The sequence below is a fragment of the Aspergillus wentii genome (assembly GCF_001890725.1).
Source record: "Aspergillus wentii DTO 134E9 unplaced genomic scaffold ASPWEscaffold_1, whole genome shotgun sequence".
NCBI classification, from domain to species: domain Eukaryota; kingdom Fungi; phylum Ascomycota; class Eurotiomycetes; order Eurotiales; family Aspergillaceae; genus Aspergillus; species Aspergillus wentii.
This window is the reverse complement of record NW_024467832.1, coordinates 4,073,826-4,088,307: the sequence shown is the minus strand read 5'-3', so window position 1 is coordinate 4,088,307 and position 14,482 is coordinate 4,073,826. Positions and strand designations below refer to the sequence as shown.

The 14,482-nt window shown below is 47.6% G+C and overlaps 2 protein-coding genes across 2 annotated transcripts; both read right to left on the bottom strand.

Annotated features, from left to right (window-relative positions):
* Positions 1-76: 76 nt before the first annotated feature.
* Positions 77-4,532, bottom strand: ASPWEDRAFT_147285 (putative leucine permease transcriptional regulator (SAC3); the record flags this gene model as incomplete). Its single annotated transcript, XM_040829523.1, has 6 exons — positions 77-1,088; positions 1,139-1,489; positions 1,541-2,551; positions 2,701-3,661; positions 3,712-3,891; positions 3,918-4,532. The coding sequence occupies 6 exons, from the start codon at positions 4,530-4,532 to the stop codon at positions 433-435; spliced, it is 3,774 nt and encodes a 1,257-aa protein (XP_040695233.1). The 3' UTR covers positions 77-432.
* Positions 4,533-5,924: 1,392 nt separating this feature from the next.
* On the bottom strand, positions 5,925-8,289 carry ASPWEDRAFT_271934 (uncharacterized protein). The gene is made up of 4 exons (XM_040832967.1): positions 7,643-8,289; positions 7,143-7,592; positions 6,913-7,095; positions 5,925-6,864 (listed from the first exon to the last, which is right to left on the bottom strand). The coding sequence occupies exons 1-4, from the start codon at positions 7,842-7,844 to the stop codon at positions 6,119-6,121; spliced, it is 1,581 nt and encodes a 526-aa protein (XP_040695232.1). The 5' UTR covers positions 7,845-8,289; the 3' UTR covers positions 5,925-6,118.
* Between the last annotated feature and the right edge of the window lie 6,193 nt (positions 8,290-14,482).

The window sequence follows — 14,482 nt, the reverse complement described above, 5'->3', positions numbered from 1 at the left end:
GTTATGGAATCAAGGATGGGATTGTGATTGGTGGCTGGGTGGAGAGTCACATGGTAATGATACCTGAGGCATCTTCCAGGTTATTGATAGTCGGTATGATTATCGCAATTGTATCACTACCTAGCTAGTAGTGCAAAGTAGATGCATGAATTTGGGTATTGTCAAATAGACAGGCTTTGAATATCATGATATATTGTGTAAATACAATCCCCCAGCGCCATGCAATGTGCAATGTGCAAATTCAAAATAACATGACCTAGCCAGGCAAGCATAGAAAAGATAGAAAAGAAAAACGCCATCGCCAAATACAGGTTAAGATATCCCCAATGCCCAATATTCAGGGTAAAAAAGACAAAATTTAGGAGTTTGAAATCCAAATGAGCAAAAAAGAAGAATTATAAACAGTGAATCCAACCATCACTTCACAAGTCATCACTTCCCTCCTAGAGATTTCCGGCTCTTTCCAGGTGTAAAGTCCAATGGCTTATACGCCAGACCCTTGCCTCCGGTAAGTCGAAGCCTTTGTTCAGTACGAGACAATGTCCGCCCAAGTCCTAGATCGTTGTCAGGGGCATAGGCAAGGTCGTATCCATTCACATGCGATTGCGGCGGCGACATGCTTCGAGAAAGCGGTAGCGACGAGGAAAAGCTACTGCCTGGGCTGAAAGATCGTCGCGGCTCATAATACGCAGACGTGCTGTGGACAAGCTTTGGTCCGCTTCTCAATGACTCTGCTGCGATTCGGGCTGCAGACAAGAGTAGTTCATCTTCGTCAACCTGACTAGGCTTTGGCTCCTCGGGCTTTTTCTGCTCTGCTGCAGGTTTGCGCGCAGTCAAAGACTCAATCTGTTCAAGGATCGGAAGCTTCGGCAATGGCTTGATAGAAGAAAGTGCCATGGATGGTTTGCGCGGAACAGGCGGCGAAGGCTTGGGAACCTTAGCAGCCTTGGCTCCGGTGTCTACCGGCTCCTGCTCTGGTTGTTCATCATACACTCTCTTGCGACCAGCCGAGGATTCTTGTCGTCGCCTATTAGCAGTCTCCTTCAAGGCCTCTATCCAAGCACTGCGTCTATCGGCTACCTCGGGAACTAAGATAATGTCAGTGGCTACAGCAATCATGCAGGTCGAGTAAACTTACGAATAGGTTTCTCTTCCTCAACCGGTGGCTCTTCAGCTTCAGGCGGCTGCACAAGATCGTCGGTAGTGATAGGAGGCTCCTCTGCGGCAGGGATAGGCGCAGTGGACGTTATGCTGGCGTTCGGCGTAAACGATGGAACCTCTGGCTGAGTAACACTATCGGTATGAGGCGACGTATGCTCTTCCAAAGTAGACACATCGCCATCTTGCTTTGCTGAAGACTCTGTCTCGGCAACAGTCTTCGTTTCCGAAGTGCCTCCTTGTCCGACTGAAGATGCCGTGGTAGAATTGCTGCTGGAGAAAATGCTACTCGAAGGTGTGGTTGAAACAGGAGGAAAGATGGATGGTGTATCTGTCGCATTGTCAGTATTTGTTCTTACACCATAAATTGTTAATAACATACCTGCCTTCGGGGCAAACAACCCAGTTGGCTTAGGGGACGGCGCAGGTTCCGCTGAAGCCTCTTTTTCCTCAGATATTTGAGAAATGGAATTATTTGAAACTGGACTCTGACCCGAAAAGTTGAATAAAGAACCGGATGTCGCAGGGAAGGTAGGCGGTTTGACAGAGCTAAAGAGACTGGCGGGAGGCTGGCCAGCAGTCAACCCGGCAGGCTTATCAGATGTAGTAGCAGGTGTGGTAGTAGGAGAACTGAAAAGAGAAGCTGGAGCGGAAGTAGTCGGAGGAGTGAAGCCCGGGAGTTTGAATTGGGGCGTCGTAGAAGCAGCAGGTGCGGGTGTAGCATCAGATTTCGGAGCCGGAGAGGAAAAGATACTTGGCCCAGTTGGAAAGATTGGTGGCTTCTGAGTAGTGGGCGCGGCTGAAAACGGACCATTACTCTGGCTCGTTTCAGGTAGTTTTGGAGATGCAAATGGAGATGAGACGTTTGAAAAGGGATTGGATGGTGTGGGGGATGCCCCAAAAGGATTGGCTGTGTTCCCGCTGGGAAATAACGACGAGAATGGCTTGGCCGGCTCAACGGGCTGAGATACGCTCGGTTGCGCAGGGAAACCTGTCGAGAAATCACTTTGCACAAGTGAAGGCGCAGTGCTCGTCGTTGCTTGCGAGAAATCGTCAAAACCGTTTCGGAGACTAGAAGCGGAGTCTGGTGACTCGGCTGGTGCAGCAGGCGCAGCAGGTTGCGAAAGCGTAGAGAAAACGCCATTCGGCTGGAAAGTCGAAGTCTGCATCTCGTTGTCGTCATCGCTAACAAAGAGAGAGTCGTCGTCGGTAGCCCCAAACTTGGGTGCTGCGAAGGAAGCTGTGCGCTGTGACAACAAAGAACTGTCAATCATCCCCAAATTTACTGCTTCTTTTATATTCAATCCAAGGATGATGGCAGCCAATGTTCTACCAGAACGCTTCGACTCGACTATCTTTTCCGAAAATGAGTGTTCCGAGGACGGTTGGAAGGCTATTTGATTCAGCGAGTCAGTCGACGTAATGTATGAGTTTGATAAGGATACGCGCAAGGCATCATTCTTGCCGCGATTCGGAAAAAGCGAAAACTGAACCAACGGACGAAAGACACCAGGCGAGATCGTCGTCGAGAATAACACGTACCAACAGAGTCAACGGGACGGCTTCCCCAGTTGAGATAAAGTTCGCCATTGGCGTTCTCCGCGAGTTGCAAATCTTGCTCTTCGCAAAAGCTGATTGTCTGGCTGTCGCTATCAAAGCATAAAACCGTTGTTAATTCATCGATCGTCCATTCTTCATTCTTGTGCTGTTGAGAAGCTGGTGCGCGGCAGTATCCCTTCCATATCGAACGGATAGCAGTCTGGCGCATGTGGTTGAAGTAAATTTCCGCGACACATGCCATCAGATATGATACAGCAGGCGAATCAATCAGGCTGAAAAAGCGCGCGTAGAAACCCTGTGCAATCGCGTTCGGTCGTTTAGCGTCCAATGTACCCTGGTATTCCCATGTGTTTCCAGCGGCAGCGAATAGCTCCAATGCCACCTGAACCTTTGGCGAGTTGCGCAATTCAGCTGGCCATTTCTGAACACGGGCTTCCAAATCGGGTCGTTGATCGTGGATAGAAAAAATAATGTAATAAGCTCGGAATTCATCCTCGTTGGGGAATTGAATGCGGCCTCTGTTGTCGTCATAGTAGTACATTAGTGACAGCATTGTGTTGTTGAGCTGTTCACGTTCCTGGTGGCGATCGAACGGTTCCTCATTGGCAGGGCTAGAGAGTAAATGGAGAGAAACTATATGGAAACGAGCAATCCTTTCCAGGCAAGTAACTGCCAATTGGACATGTTCTTCCTGGGTGAGCTGTTGAACGGAGAGATCATTACGGATGGATCGAGTACGATCCCACACGAACTTGTGAATAATACCAAGAGGCTCGGGGCCCCCAACGACATGCCGTATTAGATAGTTCATGGTTTGAAGGAGTGTCTTGGGCGTTCGAATATCAGACGGAAGCTGTTCGTCGTAACCAGCGGCTGAACGTCGGAAACGCTTGAGCATTTTGGTTTCCATATTTTGTAATGTGTTGGTCGAAGGATGAAGGAACTAGATTATCGTTAGTCTGAAAGAAACCCTCGCAGTCCATGAATCGGTACCTTTTCGCTCTTGTCAACCATCTTTTGAACAATGCGCTCGACCCGTTCGAATTCAGGACACATGCTCGTGCAGGTACCAACGGGTGTAATGGCCTGGTTCAAAGAAGTAGGCTGGTTAGGATCCGCCATCTGACCTTCCCTGATTGCCTTTTCCCTCTCTTTAGCCCTATCAAGTTTCAACTGTGAAGTTTAGTGGTCAGAAATACTCCAAGATCCCAGATCCCAAATCCAACAGCACAACTAACCTGCTCATAACGGTCATTATAACTGCCCAAAATCGAACCATCCTCTACAGGCACCGCAGACCCAGTCGCACCATTCATCGGTCTCGAGACCGGTCGCTGTCGCGGATCCCGACTCGCATCAACCATTGTCCCATCAAAAGTCGACGACGGTGCCCCAAACCCAGACCCCTTTCCCACACTCGAAAACGGCGACGACGTAGACTGCTGCGAAGCCTGACCACCAAAGGGCGAAAAAGCCGGCTTATTACCCTGCCTCAGCTGAGCAAACGGCGAGCTCGAACCCGAATCAGACCCAGCTTGCGCCTCGACCTTATTATTATTCCGAAACGGATTCTGGCCCTGAGCACCACCATTCGCAGTATGTCCTCCTCGACCGCGCCCCCGTGTCGTCGAAGCACCTCGTCCTCGACCGCGAAGAGTCGACCCGCGTGTCGGTGCACCTCCACCACCAGGAGCTTTCGGCTGATACGGCGTCGACCGGCCAAACGCCCCACGCCCTCCTCCACCAGCACCACCGCTTCCTGCCGTCACATCTTTCTGGCCAAGACCAGCGAAAGGATTTGCCGGACCGGCCATCCTGCCGGGGAACAATGCAGGGACCAGATCCTCCAGTTATCAATCTTCAATTGCGAGTTTCGTTTTCGATATCGTTATCGGGGCGTAAATTAATTGCGTCACGAGATAAAGAATGAACGAAAGAAAGATCCTAAAAGCTGTCCACGGGGAAACCGTTCGCAGGCGCGAGAACAAAGAGTCAGCCCAAACCTATTACCAAGGGACATTTCGATTTCGAAAAAGGCGACCGCGACCGCGACATGAAGAATCGGACGGATAAAAGGGGGGTGATGAATGAAAGTGAATAAAAACAAATATTATAAATGAAAGAAAGAGAGTAAGAAAGGCAAAAAACGCGAGGCGATGCGAGACGAGACGAGAGAAAGCCAGGTGCGAACGAAGCAGGATGGATGACCGAATCCGCGGTACCTTAAAGACCGAAAGTAGGTATTTCCTCACTCGAATAAAAAACAATCGTGAGCCGGTGATTAAAACCTATCACTCCGAATTGATCCCCCGATTTTCCCCAAAATATCAAATCAATCAACAGCCGTCGAGGGTGAGGTCAAAGCCAAAGTCGAGAGGCGTGGGGAGAGGAGCGAACTGGAGATCTCCGTAATCAGACACAGCCATCGAACGGGGAGCCGCGCAAAACACAGGATATCTACCTAGTCGCGACGGTGACCTCCTTCGAATTGTCGTGCGAGAGATTGCTGTAGAGATTAGGTTTTTCTGGCACCCTCGGACCAGGGCTGAATGAGAATATGGATTTGCTTTGCTTTGGCGATGGCCATGAGTGAAGCTCTCCGTCAGCCGCGGGATTTGCGTCAATACGCACGGGCCAGGTAAATTACAGGCGCGTTTAGACGCGCGTTTATTATTCGAGCCCTAGGTGTCTATACAAGACTACACGATTCGCACAAAGTAGATGAAATTGAGGCCTTTTTAAGAAAATTCAAGAGAAGCGAAGATAAGAAACATTCAGTAATTCAATGTTAATTTTTAAAATCCATAATTACACCATGCTCGAACCAGAAGGCTATGCTTGTTCAAAGACGCCAACCACTCAACCAAGTGGACCAACTTCCTCCCAAGGGCAACACAGAAAATAAACAGGTTGAAGTGCCGTATGTCCAATATGAGCTCACCATCGCAAGCGCCCTTGCCTTTCCCATAAGTCTATAAGATATTCCAAAACAGCCACGAGATACTCCGAACATCAAACAATAAAAGCAGAGATATTAGCATCGCTCCCAACCCATCGCGCCAACGCAACCATCAATCAAAAGACATATTTGTCAAAGCCAAAAGTATGTATAGATCGAAAGTGCAAAATATGAGACAGGTTGAAAAGCATAGAAACAAGACAAACATAGAAGAACATATATATACCCCAGGGAAATAAATAAATAAATAAAAGTCAATATAGAGGCAGTAGACGCCTTGAAGGGATTGCAGACGATATGCGAACGATCAAGTCCAAACTCCAGTGGTTGCAAAACGGTCGGTTATCAAGACCGACAGTCGTTCATTCATAAACAGTCATGCATGTCATCTCTGTGCAACCCTCCCGTACTCCGATACTCCAGAGGTAGCCAAGCCAAAAATTATGCAGAATTACCGTGATGCGGGTGCAAAAAATTAGGGTGGCTCAAAGATCCTGTGCGGAAAGAGGGAGTGGGGTCAAGGTGGGTTGGCTTGGTACGGCACAGGTCGGGAAGACCGTGAGGGATGTCATGTGGATGTGTGACAGGCATTTGGTAGTGGAGGGATGGTTGGGCAAGAGCTTGACTGGGGGTGTAGTCAACCGAGCCGAAGACACTCTGTCGGAAGGATGGTGCCCAGGCGTCATAATGACTGGTTGGTTGTTGCACCGGTAGAGGTGGTTGGCGGTGGTGGGAAAGTGAGTCTTCGGTTGTTGTTGAAGAGAAGGATGGCTGTGATAGATAGTCAAACGCTGCAGGCTGTTCGTTGGGGCTGACGATGGTCGAAGTGGCTGGTGTCTTTAGAAGGTTTTGTGTTGAGAAGTCATCAGCGTATTCTGAAGGGAAGTAGGATCGATCTCTGGGTTGGTCGCCAAAGCTGAGCGACTCGGACATGGAAAACATCGGGGCTCTATCACCTCCCATGGGCAAGGGACGGCTTGGTGCTGCCATGGACATGTGGTCAATGGGTGTGGGCATGGGTGGTGCAGTGTGGTCCGCCGATGTCACTGATGTCAAGAGGTCGTCTTCTGCGTCTTCATCGTCCATCTCTAACTTGTGATCCGGCTCACTAACAGAGTCAGAGTCCTTATCCTTCTCGGGCTTGGGGTTCGTGTCCCTGTTGACGACGTAGGCGAAGTGGGTGGAATCTAGGATGATTAGTATTGAATGATTTGAGGTAAGATGAGTATGCATACCAACTTCACCCCGTTCGTATCGCTCTTCCAACTTTCTCACTCTGAAGATCTCATCTAGAATTTCCAGCTTGTCCAGAGGCTTGATCTGTCTCTTGGCGTCGTGTGCGACCTCCTGCAACTTCTCAGAGGTGATGTTGTACTTTCCAAGCTTGCGCAAAATGTGAATCAAAAGACGAAGACGTTCTATTGTCATTAGTAGGTAGTCTTATTGGGATGGTCAGAGCACTCACGAGCTTTCTTGAGGTGGTCGGGCTCCTTGTGCACCACACCCGCTGGCCACCACTCAGGCTTGGTCTTCTCTGGGTCACCCTTCTCACCCGGGGCAGAGCCCACTGGTGGTCGACCTCCATTGTAGGGGTGCTTAACCTGCTTGCGAGGTTCAATAAATTTGATAAAAGCTTTGGCGATGTGACGGCAGTTGAGCTGCTGGAAGTGCTTCAAAGCACTTTCATAGTAGGCAAGAACCTTTTCGGTATCACCAATCTCAAGGGGAACCTTGTCAGTAGTGGTGTAGGGAGGCAGCTCTTGGATAGGCTCAGAGAACTGAGTGCCAAAAGACATGTCAAGGGAATGGTCGTTGACAGAGGGCTTGCGGCGCTTGACCTGACGAAGAGAAGACCAGTCATCATGGTATCCGCCGTAGCTAAAGCCAGCTGATGTCTCCCTGAAGCCGGGGCCTCCTGTCCAAGGTCAGTAGGAGTCAAGTGTATCACAGGGGAATGCCACGTACTGCGAAACATGGGTCGATGATATCCAATTTTTGCTCCTAGGACGTCCAAGAACCTTTGGCGAACCTCTGAGGAAAAGACAGTCATGTTCTGATCCCGGATGGAGGCGGACTCGTCGACCTTGACTTTGCCCGTGTTGTCCAGATAGATCATGGCGTAGTGGGGATGGGAAATATGATGATACGAGCGCATGGGAACACCCATGGACTACATGGCGCTTGGATCAGCTCCGTCCGGCTCGGTCTAGGACGTCTTCACTCACCGGAGCAGTTTCCCAGCCAGCATATTCATCGTGTAATGAAGAGGAGGGCCTCTTGACGGCCCCCGTTCCGGAAAGGGAAGCACTGATGACCATTGTTTATGATCGTGAAGATAGGCGAGTGAAAACCAAAGATGACTCTAATCTGCTTTATCCAACACACGAGTCCTTAAATAGAAGGGCACTGTCAAAGCATAGAGAAGAGCAGCAGGGTAAATAAGAGGGCTTCGAGATCCGAAAGAAAAAAAGCAGTCCTTGGTCGGATATGGAACAGGAAGAAGCGGTGACTTTGTACTTGGCCCAAATCCGAAGAAAAGCGGCTAGAAGAAAAAAAGAAACGAAAAGGTGTGATCCCTTTTGGAGACCACGGGATCTGATAGAGAGAAGCGGGATCGAGTTCTGACTGCAGAGGCACCAATCCGGCAACTAGGCGGCTGCGAGTTAGCTACCGGTTTGATCGATCTAGGAGGGGTGCATGAAGCTATCCAGGCAAGACAACGGAAAGAGATAGAGAGGGAGGGGGGATTTCCACGGAGGTGGGATGGGAAAAATGATAGCGAAGCAGCCCGACGACCCCACCATGGAGGATGAAATTGGCGCCGAACAGACGGAGAAGCCGAGCAGGAAGCAGATCAAACAGAGGAGAGGAGATAACCAATAAGACTCACGGGACTGGTGAGAGGCAATCAAGAGGGGACAATCAAAGACCCGCGGGGTTGTCGAGGGAGCAATAAGAAGAGATCCGGGGAGTTGATGAGGCTGCAGGGGAGGATGCTGGCAACCGAGATGGACACGCAGAGAAGGTGGGACAGGATGGAGCGAACGGAGGTACTTTTTAGTCTTTGTTTGTGTGGTGTGATTGTGTGACACAAGATGAGATGAGATGAGAAGAAGAGAAGGAGAAGAAAGAAAGAAGAAAAATGATGGGCTGACTGGATATAAGAAGAAGGGAAAGCAGGGGAGATGAGAAGCGGAAAAGAGGGAAAAATGCAGGATTCTGCGATTGATAGATTCTCTGGGATCGATGGATCGTACAAAAGAACCTGGCTTTCTCTCGATTTAGCAGCTCTGGGATGGGCCAGAGTGGGCAACCCGGCAGCATGGATGATCCTTGAAGCGCATCAAAAGCCGAAACACGACAGCTGCTGAAAAACACCGAGAGCTGCAGCGGTTGGAGGAGGAGATGCAGTAGTGGTTCAGGCGCCAGTAATTAATACGGGTATTAATTAATTCAGATGACTATTAGCTGTAGATCGTCCGAGCCAGGGCTTGTTCGGGGGAAGAAAAGGGCCTAATCAAAAGCACGGTGGCGTGTAATATTATTAGGGAAAGAAAATAAAGCACTGGCAGCTGTATCCACACGGGGTGGAGAGCGTCAGGGATGGCCATTCCGGGGAGTCTTTTAGTATTCAGCCCAGCTTCACTATCTTTTATTTTTCCCGTTTTGTGTCAACGAAGCATGGGCCAGTAGACATCCATCTATCCTATCCATACATAGTAGACTATCCATCAGCGGGGTTGTCAACCATAAGTAGTCGGTTGTTACAGTACAGTATAATACACAAACATGTTCACGATGGCTTGCATCAACATCTAAAGTACGACTCCTTGATTCTCGAGCTTCCGAGGCGCACAGGCCCGCATATCGTCAGGGCTCTGAGTCCCCGCGCTTGGACCAGATGGTTTACGTAGATGCTATGCCGTAGGACAGATCAGATGTATCTACGAGTTACGAATAGTACGACTACCGGGCAGTACGTACGAGTACCAGTACGTACTCCAGGTTGAGTACGTACCTAAGGTAGTCTTCATGTCTACCTAGACAGCCGGCAAACTTCAGGTTAGAAGTAATACCGAGGACCGAGATAAAGTAGTTATCTCCCTCAACAGGACGAAAACGCGAGCCTAGGCGAAGAGGATAAAGAAAGGATAAAGAAAGGATAAAGAAAGAAAGAAAGGAAATAAATTACGATGGACAACCCCCTTCGATCACGGATCTAATAGAAATGTGCCCCGAGGGCTAGTCCACCGGGACTCGGCACCAATAAGAAGGGCGGAACGGGGGCGATCTCTATTGACAGGTGGACAACTTACGGTTCTTACTGTATTATCTGGTATTTATAGTGCTAATAAGGTAGAATATACTATTATAACTATCGCTATAGTATTATCATATAGAAGATAATATCTAAGGTAATTTAATATATACTCATTAGGTGGATAGGAATGATCGGAGAAATGAATGACAGTTAACAGTCACAGCTGACAGGGGCTGTTAGCCTAGGGCTAATAGCTAGTTTTCACACAAAGAACAACGGTACTTTCGAGTCATGTCACTCTGACTACTAGTTTATTAGTAGTGAGCCAGGACTAACCGCTTCAGGTATCTCCCAAGCCTCTATTTCTTACAGTGGCGTATCGCCATCTTCAGATCGGAATCCCATCGCGACGGGTCATGGATATCTGGAATTATGTACCTGGAACGGAGGCGGATGTTTCATGCGTCCAATTAGCCAGGTTGTATTCTAATAGTTTTATATTATATTTATGTACTATTTAATTATGTTACTCTGGCAGTAGGTTTAATATGTTTGGGCGACTATCTTGGTACTTATGCACTGTTTGCTAGATAAGCTGGAAAAAGAAAAAAGAGCCTAAGAAAAAAAAGAAAAGAAAGAAAGGACAAACACCGTCGAATCAGATATATTCACTCGGGTGTTTGCTCTCTTGCAGGTTGTCAAACAGTCTTCACTTCTCAATCCAATTCAACTCAACAATATCCAGTCGAGGATAAAATCTATTAAATAACCAACCGCGACAACCCCAAGAGTATCTTGATTTCGATCTCGTTTGCATCTCATCACTAACTACCTTCCCATAACGAACGAACCGGCACATGGCAGACTCGGACTCAGTCAGACTCAATTGAAATCCGACCATGAAAGAAAAAAATAGAAAAAAGAAATTGCATTATCTACATTCGGCAGTTGATTCCTTTCCTCCCTTCGGCAATGCATCCTACCTTAGGTCTGGGCGATGATAATGATTTATTTAGTTCTGGCATAAGTACCCTAACTTCGCCCCCAATCAGGTTGCCAATAACTTAAGATGACATTTTATCAAACAGGGTTTCTCGAATCTCGGGGCATCCTGAAGGTGTTAGATGGTCAGGTTTAGTGAACACCATCAGCTTTTAATCCCTGTTGATTTTTTTCCCCTGCCCATCAGGCCTCGTTTACTCCCTACTGGTGTCTCAGATGACCCAAACACACCCCGGACTGTCACAGTCACTTTAATTGATGACGATCGAGGGGTTTCAGAGGGAAAGTCTAGACCGAAATTTCGCTGACTGGTTGAACATGTTCGCTGATGAACGTGGCAGGGACTCACCGCTATATAGGATTGATTTCCTGGCAGTTGTGCATAATACGAGTGATGTACGAGTACATCACGCCGCAACTGACAGGTTGCCAATAACGGACTGGAGAGGTTAGGCAGAAAGAAAACCGCGTTTGCCGCAGTAGCAAGTATTAAGGAGGCCTACCAACAAACGAATCAAGCCGAAAGAAAGTGAAACCCAACAAAGAGGATAGTCGGGGACTATAAGGATAGTTATACATGCTAAATGCTTAGATGGATGTGACAGGCGGGGATTAAACGTGGGATAGGCGGATTAAGGCTGGCGATTGGATCAGTCCCCCGACACACCCACCTGTCAGCTGGGGTTGTGCCCTATTTCATCACATTCAGGAGTGCTGATTTCTGATTATCTGATTTTATTAGATTAGGCAGATGTACTCTGTACTCCATATGTACCATTTCCACTTTACTCTGAAGTATCATAGTATGGATACTCATAACATTTGTATTAGAGAAAGAATTAGTAAGAATGCACAACAGACTTCAATGCAATGCAAGGCTGCAGAATCTTGTTGCAGCGATCAATCGATCATGGCGTCACCTCTCCATAAGTCCATAGTCTCCTATCCTCCAACCCCGCCGTACTTTACCCGCTGTCACTTCCCAACCAACGACCCAGTCTAGACTCGACTAGCCGCCAATCACTCCCCAACCGCCCCGCCCCAAACTTGGGTGTGAGTGGGGCTGCTGCGGCCCGGGGAGAACGGGCCGACCACTGACAGAACACCATCCATACCCAGCAGGGGTTGTATACGCACCTGGAAGGGCAGGAGGGAGGGAAGCCGTAGATGAGATCACGCCCGATCATTGGCTGGCTGCATCTCATCTCCAGTTCGATTTCCAAGAACCGATCCTGGAGTACAAAGTTTTTTTTCCTGATTCGTTTTGAGTTTTCTTTCGGGGGTGTCAGAAATCTTATCCTCGTAACTAGTCGTATCCTGTAGATGAACGGGAAAGGGATTGATGGGATAGGACAGCCCTACATAAGTACCGTTTGGGTCGCGACTGGATCCCTTTTAATCTATCTGAGTTCTTTACCCCGTATCCGTCCTCTCCCCTCATCTAACCGACCCGGATATCTGTCAGGAACCAATGAACCGGGCCAAGTAACCAGGTAGATGGGAAAGGCCAAGTCATGTGGCTGTACTTTTGCTTCTTCATCTAATTACATAGTACACACACTGTATACACATATAGATAGTGTATGCTGTACATGGAAGTAGTGTACATCAAAAAAGAAAAGAAACAAAAAGACCGTTGCGGCAATTCTAGACTCCTCCCGTTTATTGGTTCTCATGCAGAGATGTGTACAACTTGACATCATCTTACCGTTGATGATCAATAAACAGGATGCATTAGTAGTAGTTGTTAGTATGGTAGGCTATATGATGAAACATTTCCGGTTGCCTTTTTTTTTTCTCCTCCTCACGCTTCGTATTCGATGAGATTGACTTCATGGATGTAACTGGATAATCTATTCTAAACAGACGTACGGAGTGGTTGATATTACTCAATAGTTGTACTACTTCAACTACGCATACTAATCCTATACAGGACTCCATAACTCCTATAAGATAAACAGTTCATCTCCCGACCGGGCCGAGCCTCTGCAGAACCCATGCAGATTGTATGGTGTGTCAGAATGTTTTGGATATGTTCTGTGTCATAGTGCTAGTAATAGTGCTAGTAATAGTAATAATAACTGGATTATTACTCCATCGTTCTTCTGCATATATTATATTAACATTATTATATATGTTATATAATTATGCAAGTAATGGTCCATGTGTATGTATTATTCAGCGGGGTTATTCATTTGACATGCGTGGCCATTGAACAATCCCCTTCCTCCACTTCTTTACCAAGTATTCTGATTTCTGATTATCTGTTCGTTTCTAATTAATGGACTCAATTACAGCGCTTCCTATCCATCATCACCAGCTGGATGAACACACCGCAAACCCGTTCGCTGATCCCACCAGCCACCAGCCTTGATTTCCAGGTTTTCCCCTCGCCAGCCTGCAGCACGTAAGCGACTCATGCAGCGTAGTTGATCTGTAGAAAGCCCGGATGGGAGGATGCTACATAGTATATGTATGTATGTCGACATGGGGAGGGGTGGAACGGAGATATTCCCGTTTTGGGTAGGGTAGTGCCGCGAGTGGATCTGCATAATGACATTGTCTCAACATGACATGATGAACGTCAACATGATAATATACAGAGTATAATATATAATATGATATCTTCGTCGGACACAGTCTATCTAATCCTAATGATCCTTCACTTCACCACGGTCTATGTGCATGCTTAATTACTCCTGTATGTAGGCGTTATCAGTCGGTCAAGCACTGCATTTGATCATTTTATGCATCTACGAGTCAGGAGCAAATCAACTCATCCACGATCGACAAGCAGGATACCAGGATCCCGTCAGTAATGAATCCTCACTAATAGCCTTGCTAGTGATGGTTGTGGCTGGAGACGGATTATCCGACAGACAAATCCACCGTTGCCAGCTGTCAGCCCCATCGGCTAACTATGTACGTTGAGTTGAGTGTTGGACGTGGAATTTTCTTCCATGCTTATGGGTATTATGGATATTATGAATGAATACTCCATATGATGGTGGATGTATGACTATCATAATCTCTCTCCATACTCTTCTCCATCTTTACTCTGTATAATCATAGTACTTTTGTAAACCAAGAAACCCAAACAGACCCGAAAACCAGGTCATCCAAGCGGTCCGTGCCAGAGCTCCATCTCTCCTCCATCATCGCTTACCAATTCCATCCAGCTGCTGAAACTCTTATCTTGAAACAGACAAATAATATCGCCTCGATGCCAGATAGACGAACAAGCCACGATGGTTTTCACTTTGCCACGCGATCAATATAGATGTATAAATATCGCCCATCGATAAACTCTGCAACTCGCAATCTGCTTCCGCGAAGAAAAAACCTGCGTAAACAAAACGTATTCTGCTCAACGCAAGGGATTCATCGAAAAGTCTATTCCTTCTTCTGTCGTTTCTTCTCGTCCTGTAATCCCGTTTTCTGCTAACTTCTAGCTACGTTAGCGAGCAAGCTAAACTTATATGGAGAAAATCCCATTCATGCACATCATCGTCAAGTATTGTTCTCCTCCCCAATCGATTCAG

Coding starts and splice junctions, on each gene's coding strand:
- ASPWEDRAFT_271934 (XM_040832967.1), bottom strand. CDS start 7,844: ATGGGTGTTCCCATGCGCTCGTATCATCATATTTCCCATCCCCACTAC. Junction 7,593..7,642: donor TCATCGACCCATGTTTCGCA/GTACGTGGCATT, acceptor GACCTTGGACAG/GAGGCCCCGGCTTCAGGGAG. Junction 6,865..6,912: donor ATACGAACGGGGTGAAGTTG/GTATGCATACTC, acceptor TAATCATCCTAG/ATTCCACCCACTTCGCCTAC.